The 22,798-nt window shown below is 43.2% G+C and overlaps 1 protein-coding gene across 1 annotated transcript; it reads left to right on the top strand.

Annotated features, from left to right (window-relative positions):
- Positions 1-678: 678 nt before the first annotated feature.
- On the top strand, positions 679-21,398 carry DHTKD1 (dehydrogenase E1 and transketolase domain containing 1). Its single transcript, XM_037388087.1, has 17 exons — positions 679-857; positions 2,589-2,744; positions 3,514-3,725; positions 5,550-5,744; positions 6,066-6,335; positions 9,365-9,536; positions 11,090-11,288; positions 12,175-12,487; positions 13,552-13,636; positions 14,290-14,429; positions 14,777-14,927; positions 16,148-16,254; positions 17,373-17,537; positions 17,930-18,012; positions 19,649-19,818; positions 20,297-20,382; positions 20,859-21,398. Exons 1-17 carry the CDS (start codon positions 707-709, stop codon positions 20,958-20,960), a joined length of 2,757 nt encoding a protein of 918 aa, XP_037243984.1. The 5' UTR covers positions 679-706; the 3' UTR covers positions 20,961-21,398.
- The last annotated feature ends 1,400 nt before the right edge of the window (positions 21,399-22,798 follow it).

Genomic DNA, 22,798 nt, shown 5'->3' with positions numbered 1-22,798 from the left:
CTGAACACAACTGGACCCAGTGTTGACCCCCAGGGTACACCGCTCCTCACCAGCCTCCAAGCAGGCTTCACCCTGCTGACAGCCACCCCCTGGCCCCAGCCCTCCTGCCAGTGTGCAGCCGCCCCCCGTCTGCCCCCCCAGCCCATGCATCGCCTGTGAGAGGGTGCGGGGCCTGCCAGGCAGCAGCCCCCAGCCCCTCGCCAGCCCCTCGCCAGCCCCACACGGCAGGCAGCCCAGTTGGTCAAGCAGCGCCAGGCCATGCTGGCGGCTCCTGACCTTCCTCATCCTCCTTGTGTTTCGAAACGGTTCGCAGCACCTGAAAAGCAAAGCTTTTCGGTTTTGTTCCAACTTTCTTCCTCACGGCCTTTTTTGGTGGGTTTTGCGGAGATGGTGAGGTTACCATGCCGCCCTCAGCCCAAGCACAGCCCAGCACGCCGTAGGCACAGGGTGAAGCTTTGACTTTCACCGGAGGGTGAGGCAGCCTTTTAATGGGAAATACCAGGGCACTGGCACACATTTCTGCAGCCGCGGAAAGGATCAAACAAGCAGTGTGGGCGGTCGAAGCCACGGGGGGCACCGGCGCAGCCGCCCCCCCGCCGCCCGGGCCGGCCCCCTCTGGGGGCGCGGGGCGAGAAGCGGCGGCTCCGCCCGGCTGGGGGGCGGTGGTGGCGGCGGGGCCGGCGGTTGGCGGGCGGCAGCAGCAGCCATGGCGGCGGCGAGCTTACGCTGTGCTCCGTGGCGGGGCGGCCTGCGGCGCTGGTACCGCACCGAGCGGGGCGTCTACGGCTACAAGCCGCGGCAGGCGGTGAGCGGGCGAGTGGCGGAGCGGCGCGGCGCCGGGGCGAGCGGCAAAGCAGGTCGGGCATCGGGCACCTCTCCGCTGCTCGCCGGAGCCGCGCCGGGCTGAGCGGAGGGCGGCGGGGGCTGCCGGAGGGTCTGCGCGTCCCGCCGCGGCTCGGGGGGCGGCTGGGGTCCCGCCGCGGCGGCCGCAGCCCCGCGCTCGCCTGAGGGAAGGCGACGGCCCTGCGAGCGCTGCGGGGCCCAAAGTCCGAGGGCGCCAAGCGCCGGTCGCAGGCGCTTCGTATTCGGTTGCTTGTGCCTGAACGAGCGCCGTGCGGGGCCGGCGGGGGCCGTGCGGGGCCGGCGGGGACCGTGCGGCAGCGCTGCTCCTCTCCGCGCCGTTTGCTTTGGCTGCCGGGGAGCCACCGGCCCATCCCCGAGGGCTGCCGGCGCCGCCTCAGGCGTGTGCCCCGCTCGTAGGAGTGCCTGCGCCGGGCGCCTGCCGCTCTCCCTCGTTATGTTATGCTGCTTGAACTAGCCAAGTACAGGTAACGCTCTCCTCTAGCAGTAACGGCGATGCTTGTAGCGCACTTACTTTTAGCGCGGAAAGGTAATTTCAAGCACAGAGCCCTCTGGGGCCCTCGGGAGACGCTGGTAGGATTTAAGCCCGTCGCAGAGGAGCCGGGAGCGCAGCCGGTCTTGTAGCTCCTGGACACCAAGTCCTATCACTAAGTAGCCTCCTTGTTAAGCTAGGAAAGGGTTAATATATTTTTACGTTACTTTTTTCAAACTGCTTTCTTGCTGAGAGTGCTGTAGGAGATGTTAGGGTCGTGTTCTGTTAGAGAAAGGGACCAGATTTGGATGCGCCAGCTGTGTGAACATAATAGCTGGAGCAGAGTGCCAGCAGTGGAAACACGCATGTCAGAGAAGTAACTCTGTGAAATGGGCTCCGAAATTGCATTGTTTTGTAAAAATCAGTCTTCAGACCTGAGTGGTGTCAGCATTGCCATCTTTATCAGGGTAACTCCCCCCACTCCCTCCTGCCTGGCCCCAATTGTTTATCCATTATAAACTGGTTCATATCATTACTTTGTAACAGATTCTGCTTGCAATATATTGTATTGTTTTACAGTTTTTCAACCTGGGCTGTGGCATGTGCTCAATGACAGCAATGTTGTGGGCATGACCTTTCAGCTGGTCAAGTTTTGTTTATGTTGATAATTTTTTTTACCTCAGTGCAAAATGCCTGCAACAACGTGTTCCTCGTGTCTGCTGAAAAACATTTTCACCTACTCGAATTTTTAGTGTCTGGCCTAGCTCAGCACATGCATGTGCTGCTGGCTAGTGGCTCCTGTGGATACACTACTGAGTTCTTTTTCAATTATACAACCTGAGTTGTTGTTAAGACCCTATCCTGCCATTCCAGCAAGGAACAGGGAAGCATAAGTGGTATGATCGAGTTGGCTGAGGAAATAAGACTTTGCACACTTGTAGTGTGCTGATCTTGAGTTGGACGTACGTGTTGTAAAGAGATTCAAAGCCAAGTGAAGTAGCTTTGCGTATGTTTACAAGAGCCTGTTGGGGGAAATCTGGAATGTACTTGCTTGAGAATAGGATGGGTGAGCAGATTTAGCAGTTTGATGATAGGAGCTGTTGTGGGGTGTTAAGGTGAAAACAACTGCTTAGAAAAACTGTCTTTACAGCCAGAATCTTGATTATCAGTGGACAGAATGCTCCTGTGTTGGTGCTATAAATGGATTAAATGTGAACACATGTGCGATGCTGTTCTACTTTCTTTTTGGTTTTAGTTGACCATGCTCTTGCTCGTTTAATAACTGCATATGCTGAACATGGCCACAAAGCAGCCAAAATAAACCCATTGTTTGCTGGCCAAGCTGTTATGAACATTGTACCTGAAATCCAAGAGTTGGCGGAAGTTCTTCAAGGGCCTCTCATTACTACAGGTAAGTTTGCAGCCTTATCACAGCAAATTCTCTTCACGGGTGATTTACTGAGAGGCTGTGGCCTCTGCAGATGAGCTAAATATTGAGTGCTGGTTAAATCAGTAATGAACTGTTGGATGGGAAATTGTTAACTTCAGTCTACTTACATGTTTGTTGCAGAAATAATCATGTGATGAGGAGCTACCTTGTAGCATCTTTGGAAATCATGAAAATTTTTACTTGTTACAGCTACTGAGATTGTACATTCATTTCCTGTGACGCTGTAACATTCTGTGATTTACCATAATACTTAACATGGTAGTGAAGCTGTCGGAGCATTGGGGCAGAAGTCAAGACTTGTCTTTTCTTGGATCAATTAGACTCTTGCTGTGACCTTGAACAAAGGAGGCTCTTCATGCTTTATGTTCTTTGTCTGCAAAACAAGTGCTTAATTATTTGTGATGCAGCCGGGATCAGAGCTCATCTCTCTGAGCCGCAAGATACCAAGTGCTATACTGAGTCACAAAACTAGTGACTTTGTGTCATTCACAGTAAACCCTTTCCAAAGGGCATTTTGAGCACCTTACAAATAAGGAAGAGACCCTTGTATTAATTACATTGAAGTGCACTTATAAAATAATTTCTTGACTTTTGTTTTTAAATGGAGGAAAGGAACACAAGACGTTAATTTGTATGCTCAAAATGTCAATGTAATTGCAAGGCAACAGTTTAGGTCTTAGTGCTTCTCCCTCCTTCCCCAAAGTGGCTAACAACATTTATTTCCCACCAGGGCTTCTGAACATGGGAAAAGAAGAGGCTTCCTTAGAGGATGTGTTGGCTTACCTTAACCATATATACTGCGGGCATATTTCCATAGAAACAAGCCAGCTTTCAACTTTGGAGGAGAGAGAATGGTTTGCTAAAAGGTTTGAAGAGCTAAAACAAGAAGCATTCACACCTGAAGAGAAAAAGCACTTGTGCAAACTGATGTTGGAGTCTCAGGTATCTTGTTCATTATTAGTGGATTTTAATAGAATTCTGGAGTCTGTTGTGAACCCTTTACTGCTCCAGACATTACTCATGCAGATAAAGAACAATCGCTCTCCTGAAAGGCTTTTACAGGGTGTAAGAGGAAGAAGTACAAGGTTTTGCCTGAAAAAGTGCAATATACAAATGCAGGAATCTCATTAGAGGTTGTTGCTGAGTTTACTTAGCAGCCATCATCGAAACAAATAGCAATACCTTTTGGTTTGTGTTGATTATTTTGGAAATTATTTCTAGGAAAATATTTCCGGGCAGTTCCAAACTCAAAAGGCTTTTAGAATTAATTAGAACATACACGGTGTGTAATGTATATTCTTGTAACCTATATTCTTTATCATTCAGAGACACAAACAATGACCCTACAAACCCATGAGTAATCAGTCTTTAAAAGTGAGGTTCTCTTAGGCTAATGATCTGACAGCTTATGTTAAATGTTAGTGATGTGAATGCAAGGTTGGGCAGAGCTCTGTGAAATTGTGTGTTCTGGTGTAGCTGTTCTGCGTTTTCCTTCATCCTCATGCTGATCTGTTTACTAGCTTTTTAAGTATGAGGTCTCTCAAGGTTTTGGGAGAGCAAAGAGTCCAACCAGAGAGTTGGACTGAGGTGTTAGCCATATAGCACTGGTACATTTGTTGCTTTTCAGCAAAGGAACCTTTGTTTCATGCATCCTGTACAGAAATGGAAGATTTATGTACTTGCAAAATGTATAGCAAAAATTTATTGCAGTAATTCTGTACTGTGAAAAATCTGCTTTTTTTTTCTCCCCCCTTTTTTCTCCACGTTATCGAGAAGGATGGAAAGGTAGAAGAGCAGGTTCCACAAAAATGTCTGTTTCCAGTTTTCAAGTGAAAGGAGTGTTAAATGTGATATTTACCAATGACTAAACAGAAGTGTATGGCACATTTTGTGTTTTTCTTGCCTGTTTGGCAGTTAGAGGAATTTGACAGTGACACAGGAGGTTGAAACTGAGACCCTGATGTACCCTATCTTGATTTCAGTATGACCAGAAATATGCTTGTATGAGTGTAGAATTTAACCCTGACAGGAAAAACTGCTTCTAGGTGTGGCTAGTTTTGTATACATTATTCCTTAGAACTAAATGTTGCTTAACTAGAAGGAGTTCAGCAGTTGGCTCGGATCTTTGGCTGTGGCTCAGTCTTCCCTTCTCAGTTACAGACTTGATTTATTTTCAGTCTTCATTTGCAAAACACTACAGACACTTCCAGTGCTTCCAAAACTTTGTCATTTAGGAGAGCTGTCTAGGAGTAGATGAATGGAATGAAGTGAGAAGAAAATGAAGTAAATACAGATGTGTGTATTTTCCTTTTCTCAAGCATTCTTCTACCTATGCACTAAGGACTGTGTCCAATAGTAATCAAAATTAAACAGTGTGCTTCTCTAGCACTTTGCATCTCAGAATAGTTAAGGTTTATACTGTAAAAAAGCACCATTCCTTAATTTCCACCTAAAATAGCTAAATGATCAAGGAATTTGTAAATTGCTGTGGTATTGTTTCTTTGTGCACCTCCTTCCATGTTGGATGGAGAGAGTTTGGTCCTCAATTCAACATTTTTCTGCTTAAGAGGAGATAACAGCTGATTTATTGTAGTCATCATAGCTTCTGGTCTTAGTTTGTGTGGGTGGAGAATGAGCTGAGAAATTTAAGGAGTATGCTTAGGTTCCTATGTCTTAAAGGTACAAACATAAATTATATTTCAATTTTACAAACAGAAGACTGCTGCTTAAAATAGCTCAATACTGAAGTTCTCCTGGTTTTAATAGGAGTTTGACCACTTCTTAGCCACAAAGTTTGCCACAGTGAAGCGGTATGGTGGTGAAGGAGCAGAGAGTATGATGGGTTTCTTCCATGAGTTGTTCAAGATGTGCGCGTACAGCGGTGTGACAGATATCATTCTTGGAATGCCTCATCGTGGAAGACTTAATCTTCTCACAGGTTTACTTCAGCTTCCACCTGAGGTGAGTGATTTATATTCTGATTGGCAGTTGCTCTATGCCTGGTTTATTTGCACTAAAGTAAAATCGCAGAAGTTTGTCATGCTGCAAATGCTGGAGCAATAAAAAAAGTTACCTGTGTGAGTGTTTTCCCCTCCTGTCAGCACTTCAGCCAAATACCCACAGGAGACTGTTAAAAGAACTCTTAATGAAGGGGTTTATGTGCTGTTATCAGAAGCATCCTTGCAATTTCAGGACTAAGAGAGCATACAGTTATGTAAATATTTTCCTTTCGTTGTGTCAATGAATCGGAAAGGAAGTTTAACCATATTTATTTCCATGCAGCTCATGTTCCGTAAGATGCGTGGTTTGAGTGAGTTTCCAGAGAATTCAGCAGCCATTGGAGATGTTCTCTCCCACCTGACATCTTCTGTAGATCTCGACTTCGGTTCCCACAGGCCTGTACATGTCACCTTGCTACCTAACCCCTCACACTTAGAAGCGATCAATCCAGTGGCCGTGGGCAAGACACGAGGAAGGCAACAGACTCTGCTCGATGGAGATTATTCCCCAGAGAGCTCGGCACAGCCTGGAGACAAAGTTATTTGCCTGCAGGTATTTTGTTCACAATTTGTAACTAGTCTTTGTAAGGCTTCCTGGACTAGCATGTGAACAGAAGTAGCGTGTATAGAAATATCAAATGAAACCTGAATTAATGTAGAATGTCCAGAACTGGGATCCTCTTTATGGAGAAAGAGGGCAAGGAAGATTTCCAGGTGACATATTGGCATTTAAACAATTCCACTTCTAAGATTTCTGAAGGACTGATTCTGATACCTTCCTTTTATTTTAATAGTACTCTGCATTGAGTGCCATGTATGCCTTTCCTCACAGACAACTTTTGCATTTAGGTCACCACTGTTAGTCTTCTTTAAATTTAAATGGGTTTGGAGAAGAGCTGTCAACAAGGTTGCAAAATTATACAGGAGGATGTAGAATTTTGTCATTTTATCATGGTACTGTTGAAGAGTCTTCTGGAATTGATTTTTACTCCTTGAACTGTCTTTTATAGCTGTGGAGGCAGTTCTAAATAGTTCCTTCATAAATTTTCTTTTCTTGTATTATATTCAACTTAGAAATATGAGTGAGTTGAGCTGGCAGTAAAAACAAGTTGAGGCAGAACTGTTCTCCTGTGAAGTATAATAAACGTGGAGGAAGTTACAGGTGGAAGTGCAAATGTATTTCAGTTAAATAAATCTTTTGCTTCCTTCTGGAAGGATGTGGATACTGAGAAAAAGCAGAAAGGAGAATATGAAATACTGAGAGAACTGGAGGCACCTTGGGGTTCTTACTGGTCGTATTTTCTTTTACAAAAAAAAAAAAAGTCTTTGGGGCATGTGAGTACTGGGAGAAAAGTTTGTTGCCTGATGCATCTTCTCCTCATCTTCCAGTGCAGTTATGTCAGTTAGTTTGATAAGATATTATTGTTTATTAGATTCTGTCGATCTTGTAATGTTAGATCTTCACCATGTAGTAATGAGACTACCACTCTTTAAACAAAGATTCTTCAGAATAAATGGACCTTCCCTATGCAAGAAAAATGTTTTATTTTTGGAAGGGGTAAGTGGTAAGGAGGGTTGCATAGTAGAGAAGAACAACATTGAGCTAGCCGCCTCTTTGTTATCAGTACTTGTGATTGTGTTTTTAAGAGGTCCAAGAATTACATTTAAAAAAAAAAAAAAGGCAGCAAATTTTTCCAGTTGTGATAGTTAACTGCTCTCATTCAGCTAGTTTGGAAGCAGGCAGCTCCTCTTTCAGAATCTTGGTTTGGAGATTTCTCTTTGGGCTTTCTGTTTTCATTGCTGCTTTCTCTCCAGAAATATGCGTGGAAACTCTGAATTGAGGTTTACTCTGGCATTTGTTCTTTTATTCCACCAGCCAGAGCTTGAGGGTAGAAAGAGTAAAGATGAGCTAAGGTGCCAGTGTCAGTGGTGAGCGTTGTTGTCCAAGGTGTGAAGATCTTATTTTCTAGAACTTTATGGGGCCTGGAGTATATGAAAACTACGCAGCTTTGCATGGTTAACTACCATGGACACTTCTGCAATGTTTAATTGCCTACCTCCGCTGAAAAGCGGCTTATTTTTCACCTTCTCACATATCTTAACTCCACTTTGTGGAGTTCAGGCAGTTACTGGTGTTTATGATTTGAACTGAAATCTGAGAATAAGGTCTCTCTGAAATAAATTTCACATTTGATGTTCCACTGTCAGGGTCACTGTTTGAATTAAACTTGATAGTGACCTTGCTTTTATCTTCTTGGGTAATGCTGCCCAGAAAAAATATGTGCTAGCAAAAATTGTTTCCAGCTTTCAGCTAGAAGGAGTTGTGCCTGCGCCACAGGAATTGAATCCTCTGGGGTTTGAGTTGCATATGATGAGTTTTGTGTAGCTGGATAGTCACAATGTCTGTAGGCTTTAATGCTTTGGGATGTACTGAAGGCCATAAAGTTCTTTAAGATACTCTAGGGTCTTCACTCAAATGGTATCACTGAGATACATAGCCTTCTTAGGCAGCAGAAGAAACCAGAAGGGAAAAGTGAAAACACAACACTTCAGGAACAAGTGTAGCGTGGTAAGAGAGTGGAGATGCTGTGTTGTTTCTGTTGCAGTAGTTAACTTTGTTTTTCTGTGGTGCCTTTTAAAAAAAGTCTCTGTATTAGAGCTGCATAAAACCCAGTGCTGCCATTTCACTGGGTGATTGCCCCTCTATTCTCTTCCAGGTGTCCTTGCACCTCCAAAAGTCTCTTAAGGCTTGAAAACACTATCCCATAACTAGAAAATAGAACTGTCATCTGCTTTCAGTAAGAAATCACATCAGTCTGCATAGTGGCTTTGATCTGCAAAGCATCAAGTCTGCATTTTGAGGAAGCTGTGATCATATTGATCAATGGAGAACTACCTCTAGTTTCAAACCACTGAAATGCCAGATGATGCTCATTCTAGTATCTCTCGCCTTTTGGAAACCTGGGTTGGGAATTACAGTAGTCTCCCCTCCCCTTCGAAACTTTTGTTTTTTGCTTGCAACATTTATTTACAATTTTGAAATGTAATCAAGAACTTCCTACTGAAAGCTTTTAGTTGCTTTGGAATGCTTCCATTAGTTCCTTTTCTACTTTTTTTTTTTTTCTCCTGTTGTGTCTGTTCTTGTCTCTACTTGGTAAGGTGGAAGTAGGTATAAGTTCCAGTTCACTGTCATTTAACTCTCAGCAAAGCATGTAGCGAATGCCATGGTGACTGGCTTCCTTTTGTTCAAGGACTTGCTACTGACTGCTGCAGTTTTCTATAGTCCTGATGCTTGTGGTCACTTGCACACTGGTGAGTCAATTTAAAGAGATTACAGGTCAGTTTCAGGTAGTATTACATCAGGCAGTCATGTACGGATGTTGGCTGCTATGACCTTGTGTTAGTGATAAGACTGTATAAATCACGAAGGCAGTCTGAAAGGGGTTAAGAAGTGGATTCTACTGAAAATGTGTCTGTTCTACCTACTCGTTTAAAATGTCTTGCTTAATGAGTTATAGTTTTGATTTTGCTCTTCCTCCATTGCTTTCTAACGAGACTTTTCAATCTTCTTCCCTAATATAGGTTCATGGAGATGCTGCTTTCTCTGGGCAGGGGATTGTTCCTGAAACACTGACCCTCTCTAATCTACCACATTTCAGAGTTGGTGGAAGCATCCATTTGATTGTTAATAACCAGCTGGGCTACACCACTCCTCCAGAGCGAGGAAGATCATCTCTGTATTGTAGTGATATTGGTATGTACAGTTGAATCAGAAGGAAGATTGCCTGTTCTGTTGGACAGTTTTTTTTACTCCAGTGTGAATATACGCTCTGCTATGGGCTTTTTATAGCAAGTGCCTATCAGCTCCAGGGAGTTAGACTAATATATCTCCATTTTCATGATAAAGTAGAAATTAAAATTATCTCCTACTAGCAAAAATTCAAGATGCTAAAAATATGTCCCCCTCATCTGCTTTTTGGCAAAGACTAAATATTAAGGGAAATCTTGTCACATTTTTACAGGGTGTTATAAAATATTTGCAAAATTACTGTGAAGTCTTTATATATAACTCATTTTTGCCATGTCATTGACAGCTTTTAAAAATGTATTGTGACGGAGTGTATAATAGATGTATTTTAAATGTATCTTGTTAAATTTAATCAAAATCATTCTAGTGTGTTTCATGACCAAGATTTATAAGTCAGTTATTCCTGCGTTTTTCTGTGATGTTTGTTGTCAGGTGAGCTTGTTGAGCCTTCAATTGAAAGACGAGGCTCACTGCATTTCTAAGCTTAAAGTAGAAGTCTTTTGTTTTGAATTGGTCTTTCTTAGTGATAAACAGATGTATTATGATCAGCAGGATCAGAGACGTAGTAGTTAGTTCCTTTGTGTATGTCTCTTGTAATTAAAAATACACTGGTATAAAAATACATCAAGTGTTTGTCTTACGGTTTCATCAAACTGTGAACAGGTAAATTCACTAAATCTGATAAGATAGATAGTATATGTTATGACTACGTTTTCCCTGGGCTGCTTTTGTGTTGTGAGGTTGGGTATTTTATGTTGTTTCTTTTTCTTCCTCCTTCCTTAGTTTTCTTTTCTTCTTACCTGGTCAGTGAGGAGGGGAGTGTTACCCATTTAAGGTTCGGGATTTTGCTAGGGAGGGAAACTTGATGTGGGTCAGGAATGGCTGAAGGTTCTTAATTTCCCAGAATTTGGGCAGATGAAGTATAAGAGGAGCACTTTGTTGCTGTGAAGATTTGCAGCCAAATTGTCACACAGGAGAGGGTGTCAAGATGTTTGACTTTTGCAGCATTTTCTGTAACGAGAGACTTCCCTGCCTGGAGGACGAGTGAATAGAACAACTGCTCACAAGGGAAAAGATTGTTTCTGGCCTGGATGAATTCATAGTAGTGATAGCTTAGGATAAGAAGGAAACAAAAATCATGTTCTCTTTGAAAGAGAAGCAATCAAATAGTTCTCTCCCATTCCCCATAGACTTCCATGGAGATTAATAAGATGCAGGAACTGTGTATAAATACAAAGTCCTTTGGGAATTTAGTGCTGGTAAAGAACTTGTGCTCAAAGTGTCACAAATACAACAGGTTGGGCTAATTGCACTTTCTCTCGGGGAAGACGACTACTCCTTACCCCAGCTCTCATCACAAAGAGCATCTTCTGTAGATTTGTTTTTGTTAAATACACTTCACATGAATTGTCTGTGGCTTTCAGCAGAATAAGTGTGTGTCTGCTTTCTTTGGAAGGCGTTGGGTGTGATTGCTGTTGCTGTTTTGAATTCCTGGGCAGGTAAAATCGTTGGATGTGCAGTTATCCATGTGAATGGGGATGATCCTGAAGAAGTTGTGCGTGCCACACGACTGGCTGTCGAGTACCAACGCCAGTTTCGCAGGGACGTGATAGTAGACTTGCTGTGCTACAGGCAGTGGGGCCACAATGAACTTGATGAGCCATTCTTCACCAACCCCAGCATGTACAAAATCATCAGGTAAGGGTAACACCACCTGATGGGGGAACCCAGAATGTCTACACCAACTCGGTATTGCCTGCTAGCATAGTAGAATTATCTGTATAATGATCCTCTGCTATACCGACAAGTCTTTATTAGTGTAGCTACACTGTCAGCAGCCCTTGACTAAGGTGTGAGTCTGACAGTGTTAATGAAGGTAACCACTAGAATTGGTTCTTGAACATGCGGCTTGATGCTTCTTGGAGAACAATCTTGCGCGTAGCCCTTGGATTTCAAATTCATGATTGCTAGTAATCAGAAGGCAAAGTTGTCTTCTGTGTGTCAGAGGGCAGCATAGATAATGTGGGAGAATAAGCAGGAAGCCAGTAGGGTGGTTGTCTCTTCTTTGCCCGGTCCTTCTGGTTCCAAATGGGGGCTCATCTTTATAAGCATTTAAATGTATTCAGATTCCATCTTTATCCCCAAAGAAAAATACACATAAAAATGTACTAGCCAATGAATTCTTGTATTTTAGGTGGAACATTTATGGAATGGATGGCTTGATTCTCAGCTAATACTGAAATCTGTAAATTTGTTCTCAGCTAATACTGTAAATTTGTTTGAATATGCATGATAGCACAGACTCAGCCTAACTGGGAGGGGTTTTTTTACTTGCTTTTACCTGTAACTGCCAATTATAGGCACTTTTTAAAAAAACGAAGGACTGTAAAGCACATATCCAAAAGAATTGTTATATTTCTGGAAATGCCAGAAAAGCAAACTTGATGCAAATGAGCGTAACGCACCAGGACGTCGTTTATTTTAGTTTTCCATGGTACCTGATGGTACTAAGGTGGTATTTCCTTGTTCTGCAGTGACACTTTTCAGGCTTAATATCTATGGGGTTTGATTCCCTCCCTGACAGATCCCGTAAGAGTATCCCAGATACGTATGCAGAGCACCTAATAGCTGCTGGACTCATGACTGAGGTTGAAGTATCTGAGATAAAGACAACATACTATTCTAAACTGAATGATCATCTTGCCAACATGACTTTGTATAGTCCACCTCCTACCAACCTGCAGGCTCACTGGAAAGGCTTTGTTGAGCCTTCAGCTAAAATCACCACTTGGGACACGGGTATGCCTATACCACTTCTGCAGTTTATTGGAGTCAAGTCTGTAGAGGTGCCTGAAGAACTCCAGATGCACAGCCATCTTCTGAAGACCTATGCACAGGTCAGTAGAGCATAGTGATGCTTCTAGTCTCATGGATCAAAGATGTGACCTGTTACAGGGAAAACTAAAGACAGCAAGGCTGCCAGTTAGAGAACAGCATAGTATTATCTAGGAAAAAACAAGCTCGTGCTCTTTTTTGAGCCTGAGATCGTAATTTTTCCTCCAGTTTTGAAGAAAGGCATGTCATCTTCCCCAAATCTGACCATATACTTAATTTTGTTACTTCAACAATATTTCCTTGCAATGAAGAAAAAAGCTTATAGAAAATAGTTGTTTATTCTTAGAAATAATACAAACTATTATGATAAATTACTATCATTTATATACTTTATGATTTTAATGAATACTTTGAGAGAATGAATCGGGAGCTTGTAATAGTGTGTGCACTTTCCAAAGCTGGCATTGAATGTTAATGTTTTATATGTATAAACATAAGCATATGCATGTGGCCAAGTTTATCAGTCAGTTTTTGATAGCTTGTAAGTTTGTGTGCAATAATTGGATTGGTTTGGGTTTGTGAATGTTTCCCTTTGATGAATTATGACCACATGTGAGTGTCTGGTTGGCAGCCATAGAGAGGCCATGAGCTGAATATTTCAGAAGACTGGTGTTCTTGTCTTCCCAGCCCAAGGCAAGAACACCACACCTGGGTAAGATCATTTGTCTGCAGTTCTGCAGGCCAGAACAGGGGAGAGTTCTGGTGACTGAAATACTTAAGCCTGGTATCTTCCGTCACTGCTAACCAGACAAACCAAAAGTTTGTCAAGAGTATGCTCTGTGCTGTGCTAAGATTTTTAATATTTTCAGACTTAAGATCTAATTTGTCAGATCACAGTTCGTTGACTGGTAGGTAAACATGTGGGTAATCCGTGGTTCTGTGGTTCTCAGGGAAACCTTCTTCAGGATGTGCTGAAGTAAGACTGTGTGTATTCCAAACCAACCTAAGCTGGTGGCAGGAATATAGCATTTCTCTCTATAATGGTGGAGGTTTTTTCCTCCAGCTTCTCATACTGCTGAAAAAGATGGAAAAAGACAAAATGATAACTTTTCCTTGTTTATTTTAGTCAAGAGTTCAAAAAATGGAGGAAGGAAAAAAGCTGGACTGGGCAACAGCTGAAACTTTAGCATTTGGTTCTCTGCTGAGCCAAGGTAAGAGGCAACTAGAGAGCAGACAAAATATTTTGGCTTTGATGTCAAGGAAGTATAACCTTAGAATTCTTTGGTGTTTCTAAGTCTGAAGATTGATACGATGTATAAATTTGACAATTTGCATTTGTATGGTACTACAAGAAGGTAGATATGAATCTTGTGTGTCGCTGATATTTATAGATCAAGTACTAAATGTCTTCAAAGAATTGTTGCTCCCTCCCACTCCCAAAAAACATTTGTGCGTGGAGGTAAGGACATGAACAGTGCAGCTGACATCAGCGGGGCCTCCCAAATCCTTGTAGAGTGTGTTTCATGATACTATTTCTTTCTCCTCCTCTCTAGCCTGAACTTATATCTCCATTTACATATGATACAGAATGCACTTTTTTTTGCAGTTTGCTTCAGTAAATTGAAGCATAAAGTAATTCTTGGCAGCAGAGAGGAGAAAAGAGAAATGTCTGAGCATCTCTGTGCTTGTGAGTTGGAACTGCTGGTGGTTAAGAATTCCATCTCAGATTTGATGTTGCTGGTAAGGGAAAATCCAAGAAGAGGCATAACAAGAGAAGTAGTATTTTAAAGTAGCGTGGTGTTGTCCTGCATGTTTTCTTTTTACATGACTTGCTAATCCAGTGTTTTGTTTATTGCTTGGCAAGGGTTTAATATCCGATTAAGTGGACAAGATGTTGGCAGAGGAACCTTTAGCCAACGACATGCAATGTTGGTTTGCCAAGAGACAGATGATACCTACATTCCTCTGAATCATATGTCCCCAGACCAGAAAGGTTTCTTAGAGGTAGGTCCTGCGGTCCACAAGACAACCTTCATGAAGTTGTGCTGAAACAGAATGCATATTTTAAAGCTGCTGAGGCATATGTATGTAGCCTGTATATTCTGGCAAATGTCAGATACAGAGACATAAAAATTAACAAATTTAACAAGGGGTTTTGCTTTTCCCTGAGAGATAAGATTCTTTTCCCCCCGCTGTTTTCATTCAAAAGCAAAAAAACCAGGTGACCATCGACTGCCTTTAGGAGTGCATGTCCTCAGTGTGCCTAGCACTGATGTGCCTGGTTCCAAAGGTTTTTAACCCTGGGTCATCTTATTCCTCACCCACCCCTCCCAACAATTTCCTTTTGTTAGGTGAGTAACAGTCCCTTGTCTGAAGAAGCTGTGCTTGGTTTTGAATATGGAATGAGTATTGAGAGCCCTAAGTTACTGCCAATATGGGAAGCTCAATTTGGAGACTTCTTTAATGGAGCCCAGATAATATTTGACACTTTCATCTCTGGAGGTGAGTGTACAAGGAACTAATATATTTAGAAATCAATCATTTATACTAAACACTAGAAAATCCTTCATCTTTAAAGTAAAAGGGCAATGTGCTGAGAAAACAATTATATTTTCTTAAGAAGTCTTGTGAGCTTACCTATGTGGTCCTGACTTCTGTGCAGCTTTTCCCTGAAGACAAGACATCTAAAATGAAAGACACCCCACCCTTGGCAGAAGACAGTAATTCCAAAAGACAGTTCGTTATATCAATAGTGTTTCTTCCTGGCCCCCTCCCCAGTTTATTTTACTGTGTGTATACGTAGTTGATAGCTTTTTAGGCTGTACCTTTTCTTTTTGAGGCGTCTGAAAAAGTCCTGAAGCAATACAAAAGGAAAATAGTGATTTAAAACAGACAAATAACCCCACAACAAGGCTTGACAACTACCCTCAAAGTTTCACTCTAGCATACTTTCTGAGTGCTCAGATAAAAGATCTCTCTGAGCTGGAACACGCTTGAAAAAATGCTGGGATGGATTTCTGGAGTGAAATTCACTATATGTAAACATCCAGTGTTTTGGCATCTAGCCTCCCTTAGGTCTCGGCACTCCCTCTGTAATCATAGATGAAATTCAGAGGCCCTCTTAACCCACCTGTCTTCAACATGCATTTGAGGCTGGGATGAACACCTTCTGGATTTGACTGTAATCCCTTTAAATAGCGCAGGAGGTTTGACAGAGCCCAGGGGAAGCAGCCTGTGGCTAGCAGTGCTGTGCTAGCTAGGCCTAGCTCACAGTATGCTGCCTGGGTCACACCTGCAGAGAACTAAATGACAAGGTATGCAGGAAATACACAGTGAATTATGGTTAGGGGTTTTCTTACTGGAGAGTTAGAGGACACCTCAAAGTCAGGAAGGCAATTCCATTAAAAGGATTCTTGCTGTGGTGATGTTTTAGACTACATTTTAAAATCTTCACCTTATCACGTGTTCCACATGGACACTTAAGTCTTCTGGAAGCCCAAAGTTACATTGATAATTTCAGAAACTTCAGATCATCTTATGTGTGCAGTTTCACTGTTGTGAATCTCATGGCAAAATGTCAGCAGCATGTTTCAGGCTTGTATACAATGATGTGGAAATTAGCTATTTTATTTTCCCGAGTGTTTGTACGAAGTAGTAAGTGTTTTGTGGCTTTATGTTCTGTGGAAATATTTCTTTCCTTCCTCCTCATTGTGTGTTTTTAGGTGAGGCTAAATGGCTTCTGCAGAGTGGGATAGTAATTCTTCTTCCCCACGGCTATGATGGTGCAGGCCCTGAGCACTCGTCCTGCCGAATGGAACGGTTCTTACAGGTACCCAGCCACACCTTTCAGACTCACAGATCTCCCATCGCAACACTGGTGGTCAGTGCTCTGGGAGTCTTGCTGCAAAGTGCCCCATTGCTGGTGTTCCTGCTAGTGACAGCAGAAGCTGGAGGCATACCAAGATCATACCACCATGATGAGATAACAACAGGCTGGGCTGAAAGTGGAGAAAGAAACCATACTGTGATTAGAAGGTGTAGGTCTGGAAGTGGTGAGGAAGCAGTTCTGGTTTAAATGCTGCCACAACAGCTTTGATGCAAGACTCTGATTGAACCTTGTAATAAGTGCTTGCTGTTACTGTTGCATCTCTGTTACCTGCCCAAGTAGGTGTGTGATAACCTGGAATTTCCTAACATGAGATTTGCGTAGTGCTTGCAGGGGCCCTGTGCCTACTGCACACAGCCCTAGTGGGACATGCTTCAGTACTGCCTGCTGTCTTTTTTTTGGATTGCTGCTCCTCAGCCGTGGCACTGCGCCACAGAACAAGTCCAGTAGCAAGAGGAACTGCTGAATTGCAAATAGCAGACCTCTAATGAGCGCTTTGTATGGAAAATATTTTGGGGGTTTGCATCAGAAACAGGCAGCCACCCTCTTGAGCAAACCACTCGCAGATCTGTCCACTAGCCACAGATCGTACAAACAAAATACTGGACACTATTAAATACCAGTTAGTAACTATGTGGCACATTTAAAAAAAAAAACCAAACACCCAAAACAACCCAAACAATGACTGTTATGCCCCTGTGACTCCAGTAAGTAAATGAAAGCCTTTTCATCTGAGTAATGAGGCTTAAGGAGGTGTTTACAGTGTATTTGGAGGCATGCTGCCACTCTGGTGAAGTCATGACCTCTCTGCTGTTATAAAAACTGTCATGCCCTGGTTTCACTTTGCTAGAAGGGGGCAGTTCAGATACAATCCTACCAGTTCAATGCTAAAGCCATTTCTTCTCTGACATTGTTCTTCCCTTGCAGTCAATGTCTGAATTGGGTTATTTGCTTTTCTGTTCTTACACTAGTCAGTGTCCCATGTGTGTCTAGATTCTCTCTTGCATAGTTGGTTTACTGCTGGCTTCTTGACAAGGTATTACTGTGTTCCCCTTATACAGATGTGTGACAGCTCAGAAGAGGGAGTTGATGGGGACCAGGTCAACATGTCAGTTGTGCATCCCACTACCCCAGCACAGTATTTCCATTTACTCCGGCGGCAAATGGTCCGAAACTTCAGGAAACCTCTCATTGTTGCTTCTCCCAAAGTGTTACTCAGGCTCCCTGTAAGCTGAAAACTTTATCTTCCTGTTTCTTTTCTTACCCCTCCTCTTCTTCCTTCTCTTCTGTGTTCTCTTCCCCTTTCTCTTTGTTCTTCCTCTGTTCTCCGTCTCTGTTTTGGGGTCAAATTGATGAAGTTTTCTCTGTTTGGAGCTGGATAGGTTGAGAATTAAAGCTGGGTGGAGGCGAGCTAGAAGTAGGGTTGATTCTAGGTCTGGTGGTGTTATTGGGAATCTTATCCCACTTTTTGTCGGTGGGAGTGGGAATGGGAATAGGAGGGAGAGGAAAGCCTGTATCTTTTGTGCTTATCAAAACCCTGCCTGGATATCTTCTCCCAAACTCTGGCCTCAGGGAAAATGCAGCAAGATTTGGTAACTTCCAACTCTCCCCTGTGTAGGCTGCTGTATCAAGTTTTGAAGAAATGGGCCCAAGGACAACATTCAAGCCTGTCATTGGTGACCACTCAGTAGATCCTAAAAGGTAGCTCTACTTTCTTAGAGGAAAGGCTCAGGAAGGATGTCCTGTCCCTTTCTCCTACCTAACAGCTTGAGCTTGAGGTGGTGTGAAAGAGGTGACTTTGGGGGGGAAAATGTGTTTTATGGTGGGTGACTTAGTTTACTTGTTTCTCTCCTTTTCTTCTGCTTACTTTTTGGGAGTTACCGTATCTGCATAATAGTAAAGTGTTCAGGCTTTCAGCCTTTGCCCTACAGGGAGGCTGTGATTACAGTTAGTCAGACACGTGCTGTTCTGTGCCGGGCCCATTAGCTAGCAGTCACTGGGAGCAGCCATTATGTGAGTCATAGAATCATAGATTTGTTTAGGTTGGAAAAGACCTTTAAGATCATCAGATCCAACCATTAACCCATCACTGCCAAGCCCACCATTAAACCATGTCCCTTAGCACTGCATCTACACGTCTTTTAAACACCTCTAGGGATGGAGACGCCACCCCCACCAGGCAGCCTGTTCTAATGCTTGACAGCCCTTTTGGTGAAGGAATTTCCCCTCATGCCCAATCTAAACCTCCCCTGTGCAACGTGAGGCTGTTTCCTCTTGTCCTGTTGCTTGTTACTTGGGAAAAGAGACCAACCCCCACGTTGCTACAGCCTCCTTTCAGGCAGCTGTAGGGAGCGATCAGGTGCCCCCTGAGCCCCCCCTCTCCTGGCTAAACACCCACAGTTCCCTCAGCCACTCCTCACTCCTTGTAGGACTTTTGCTCCAGCCCCTTCCCCAGCCCTGCTGCCTGTCTTCAGATGTGCTCCAGCCCACTCAGTGTCTGTCTTAGTGAGTGGCCCAGAAGAGATGCAGAATTTTTGTTCTGGTGTTGGAACACTTGAGCTGATGAAGTTATGGCAATAATAAATTGTGTGTGTATATTTTCCTCCCTTTATGTATCATAGTGAATCCTCTTCACAATGTGCAATTCTAGGCTTCATTTTTTGCCTTCCTAAGCTTCTTATCTGGTCCTTGTCCCAGTAGTACCCGAGTCTGACAGCGTTGCTGATGTTTGCATCCTCACCCACACTCAAAGGCTGGAAGTATCTTAGCATCTTGGGTTTTTTTTTTAAGTGGGATGGTGAGGCACAAAGGGTGAGGTTAGGGAGCTGAGAGCTCTCAGATTGCTGGAGGGTGTTCTTTATCTCCAAGGTTAGGGAGCTGAGACCTCTCAGATTGCTGGAGGGTATTCTTTATCTCCGGCAGTCAGTTCCTGGCAGTCAGTTCCTCATTGGTGTGGGAGAGGATTGTTGTCTGGAAGTGCTTCTCTCTCTCTCTTGTTTATTCTCTACGGAGAGCACATAGATGACTAGCTTTGACTAGTTGTTTAATTTTTAGATATTTAAAGTTAAGCAAGATGAATCCCACTGTAAGGTAGCTTTCCCAGGATTACTGAAGAAACCAGACCTCTGGGCTGTGGTATACAGTGCCCAAAGGTTAGTTTGCCACCTGTTGGAGGTGAGTGGGAGAGAAAACAAAGAAGAGAAAAGATGTTCTAGGCTAGCAGTTTAGCTTCATAAACTTATCTTCAAAGTTTGGCTGTTAGCTGAATGTGTGAAACTGTCCTGCATAGAGTTTCTGTAACACACTAAACTCTGAAAAAATTCTTACTTTTCTTCAGTGTTACCCAGGTGGTGCTCTGTTCTGGTAAGCATTACTATGCTTTGGTGAAGCAAAGAGAGACACTAGGAGAGAAACAGCACAACACAGCTATTCTGAGACTTGAAGAACTGTGTCCTTTCCCCCTGGAAGCTCTACAGCAAGAGCTGAGCAAATACAGCCATGCAAAAGGTCAGCCAGATTTTTACCTTTGTGTTTCTACACTTTTGAAGTACTGAACTAAATCTGTTGCCTGTCTTTTAGGATGAAGAGTTCTAGTGGCTTTTTGCTCTTTGTTCTTCCTCCAGCACATCTAGTGTTTCTGGGGTGGAATAATAGAAATTTTTACCACTTGTGCTAAAAGAACTTGTCTCTCTGCTATTGATAGTTTCCATAAAGCACTACTAAAAATTACAGTGAACCTTTAAGTAGCTTTTGAAAATGGCAGTAGACAAGCAGAATATACTCACAGTATACCCTAATAGTGGATATACTTTTGGTTTGACTTCAGCAAGCTGTGACCTGCAAGGGAATTCAATCTGGCAAGCCTTCATTTCAAAGATAGTGCCAAGACAAAAAAGGTAGAGGTGCTACAAAGAAAAAACTGTTTTTCTTGGGCTGCTGAGAAGATAAATATATGCATTTTAATGTACCCTTGTCCTTCCTTTAGTCTTCATCTGGAGTCAGGAAGAACCACAGAACATGGGTCCATGGTCCTTTGTGTCACCACGGTTTGAAAAGCAGCTGGGGGTTAAGGTAAGATGTTCCCCATGGTGTTTTAGTCTTTAAAATGAAGTTTGAAGTTCTCCTTGAATGCAGAATTCTTTGGTGCTTACCCAAAAAAACTAATCCTGATGCCTAAACCAAGTAAGTGTTCTAATTTAAGCTACTTATGCTCTTTATAGCACCATTTAGCAGTAATGAGCAGGACTGGAGCTTTCTTCTACCCTGTGTTTAGTTAAAGTAGACAGGATGAGGAAAGATCCCAGGTAGGAAACAACATACTTGAAGTGAGCAGGAGGAGAATCCAAAGCTGCTGTTTGCTCTGGCAGATCGTGCACTATAATGTTCCTGGAGCCACGGTCTCTGGGAGATGGAGGATAACTTCCTGCATTACTTCAGCTGGGACTGACCAGTATGTGACAGTAGATACCCCCATGGCATCAGGGGACCTCAAGATGCAAACCTATGCTGTTGCTTCATTAATCATTTCCTCCTGACTCAAATTTCAGCTCCGTCTTGTGAGCAGACCTCCTTTACCAGCCCCAGCAGTTGGCATTGGAACCCTACACCACCAGCAGCAGGAAGAAATTCTTACCAACACATTTATCTAAATTTTCAACACATGGACTACTCCTGCTGTCAGTCAGGTTTGGTGCTTCCTGCTGTGAAGAACAACAAAAGCCAGACCCCTAAGACTAATTTCTCCAAAATCGAAAAAAAGAATGGAACAAGTTCCGTAATGATGAAGCAGTTTTTTCATGAAGGGGAATACCTAAAGATGAGAGGTGATGCCCTTTACTCTAGATACTTCTTCTCTTGCAGTATTTTCTAAAAAACATCTTTTTAAAGTTAAAACCCCCTAAATAAATGCAGTCCAGGGGGCAGATCTGTGAGTTGACTATAAAATACTTTGTATCACATTGCTTATCTGCACTTGAAAGTTCCCTGAGATGGTGCATATGTGGAAACAGTTTCAGTTTCCATGGAAATGTTAGTGCTCTTTGGTTGAATAAATGCTTCCCCATGCCTGGGAATGAGCCGTTTCTATAGCTGAGTGTCATGGATTTTCTCATTTCTTTTGCTATGGGCCAGGAGTTAAATCTGTTGCAGCTGTTGATGCTCTTCTGAATGCATGAGTTGTTAAAGCAGGATTCCTGGGGGGAACCTTGCAGGATGGCTCCTGAAGGCTTCAGGCACCACTGTTTTTCTTGCCTGGAGAAGCAGTGCTTTCATAGGAGCTTGCAGGGTGGAAGGCATGCTGCAGACATTGTGCTGTATTTTAAAATCATGTTTTTTGGAGACCAAACCGGTTTCTGGAGGTTAGCTGAAGAGTGAAGACCTCCTACGTGGAAAATTCTCCTTAGTGTCCTTCTGGTTTGTTGGTTGTGTGTTTTTTGTTTTTGCTTAACCCCAAGATTGTACTGTTAAATTGGTTTAGTATTCCGTGTTGAGAAGGAATGTGTAATTTCTCACCAGTAAAGCCAAAGGGAAGTGCATTTAAGAAACCAGCTCTTTCCCAGTCCCAGGCTGCTTTGGTGGTTATCAGTTCTCGTGACTGGCCTGTTTTCAAGGGCTTACTTCTGCTTGGTTTCTTCCTTCAGTGGTCCTTGGGTTCCACACAAAGTCTTGCTCATGCTGGAAGAAGGCTGAAGTTGTGACCAAGTAAGAGCAACAGAAAAGAGTCCAAAGCTGTGGCAGGCTAAACAGAGAAGCGCAGTGAGGCGGCCTGCAAAGAGTTTGAGGGACAACTTGCTGAAAGGTGTGAGTGAGGCCTCTTTCGAGTACACCAGAAGCTGGAAGGCTGAGAGGTGGGAGAATTAGGAGGTTGAAGTGACTTACCAAAAAAACTGCTATAGCAAAAAAAAGCCCAAACATCACTACTTTTTTTGGTTGGTGGTTGTTTTTTTTTGTTGGGGGAGATCCTCATGGCCTGTTAGGAGGTTCGTGAGCGAAAACTCTTCTTTGCAGTGTAGGTATTGCAGACTTTGTATTGAAAAGATGTGTCAGTAAAATGGGGTTATAGAAAGCAGCAAATGACAAAACAGGAAGGTAACCAGCCAGGTTTTCTGAAGGAGCTCAAACAGATGCAGGTATTCAAGCCATTTGAAGAAGGTCCCAAGATGCACCTTTGCTCCAGCAATGACACAAACTGAGCAGGAGAGGACAGTCAGCTTTAGCTGTCACAAGCAAGGAGTGACCACGGGTCTTCCCCTTCTCACAGCTTCTGCTTATGGCCCTGAGAGGGCTTCTCCTGAATCCTATCTTACCGCACCAAGAACAATTCTTCCCTCTACAGCATGTGGGAGCTCTGCATCCCTTTAGAGGACTAGTGTGTCAGCTAGAGCTCCACAAGGGATCTGTTAGGCCTTCCAGAAGGCTCTTGCCCTTCTGCTTGTCTTAACTTTTTCAACTGAATGTGTTTGGAAGAAATGTGAAAAAAGCCCTTTGC

This window comes from Falco rusticolus, chromosome 5 (genome assembly GCF_015220075.1).
Source record: "Falco rusticolus isolate bFalRus1 chromosome 5, bFalRus1.pri, whole genome shotgun sequence".
Lineage (NCBI taxonomy): Eukaryota > Metazoa > Chordata > Aves > Falconiformes > Falconidae > Falco > Falco rusticolus.
The sequence above is the reverse complement of the archived record's forward strand: the minus strand, read 5'-3'. Positions and strand labels throughout refer to the sequence as shown.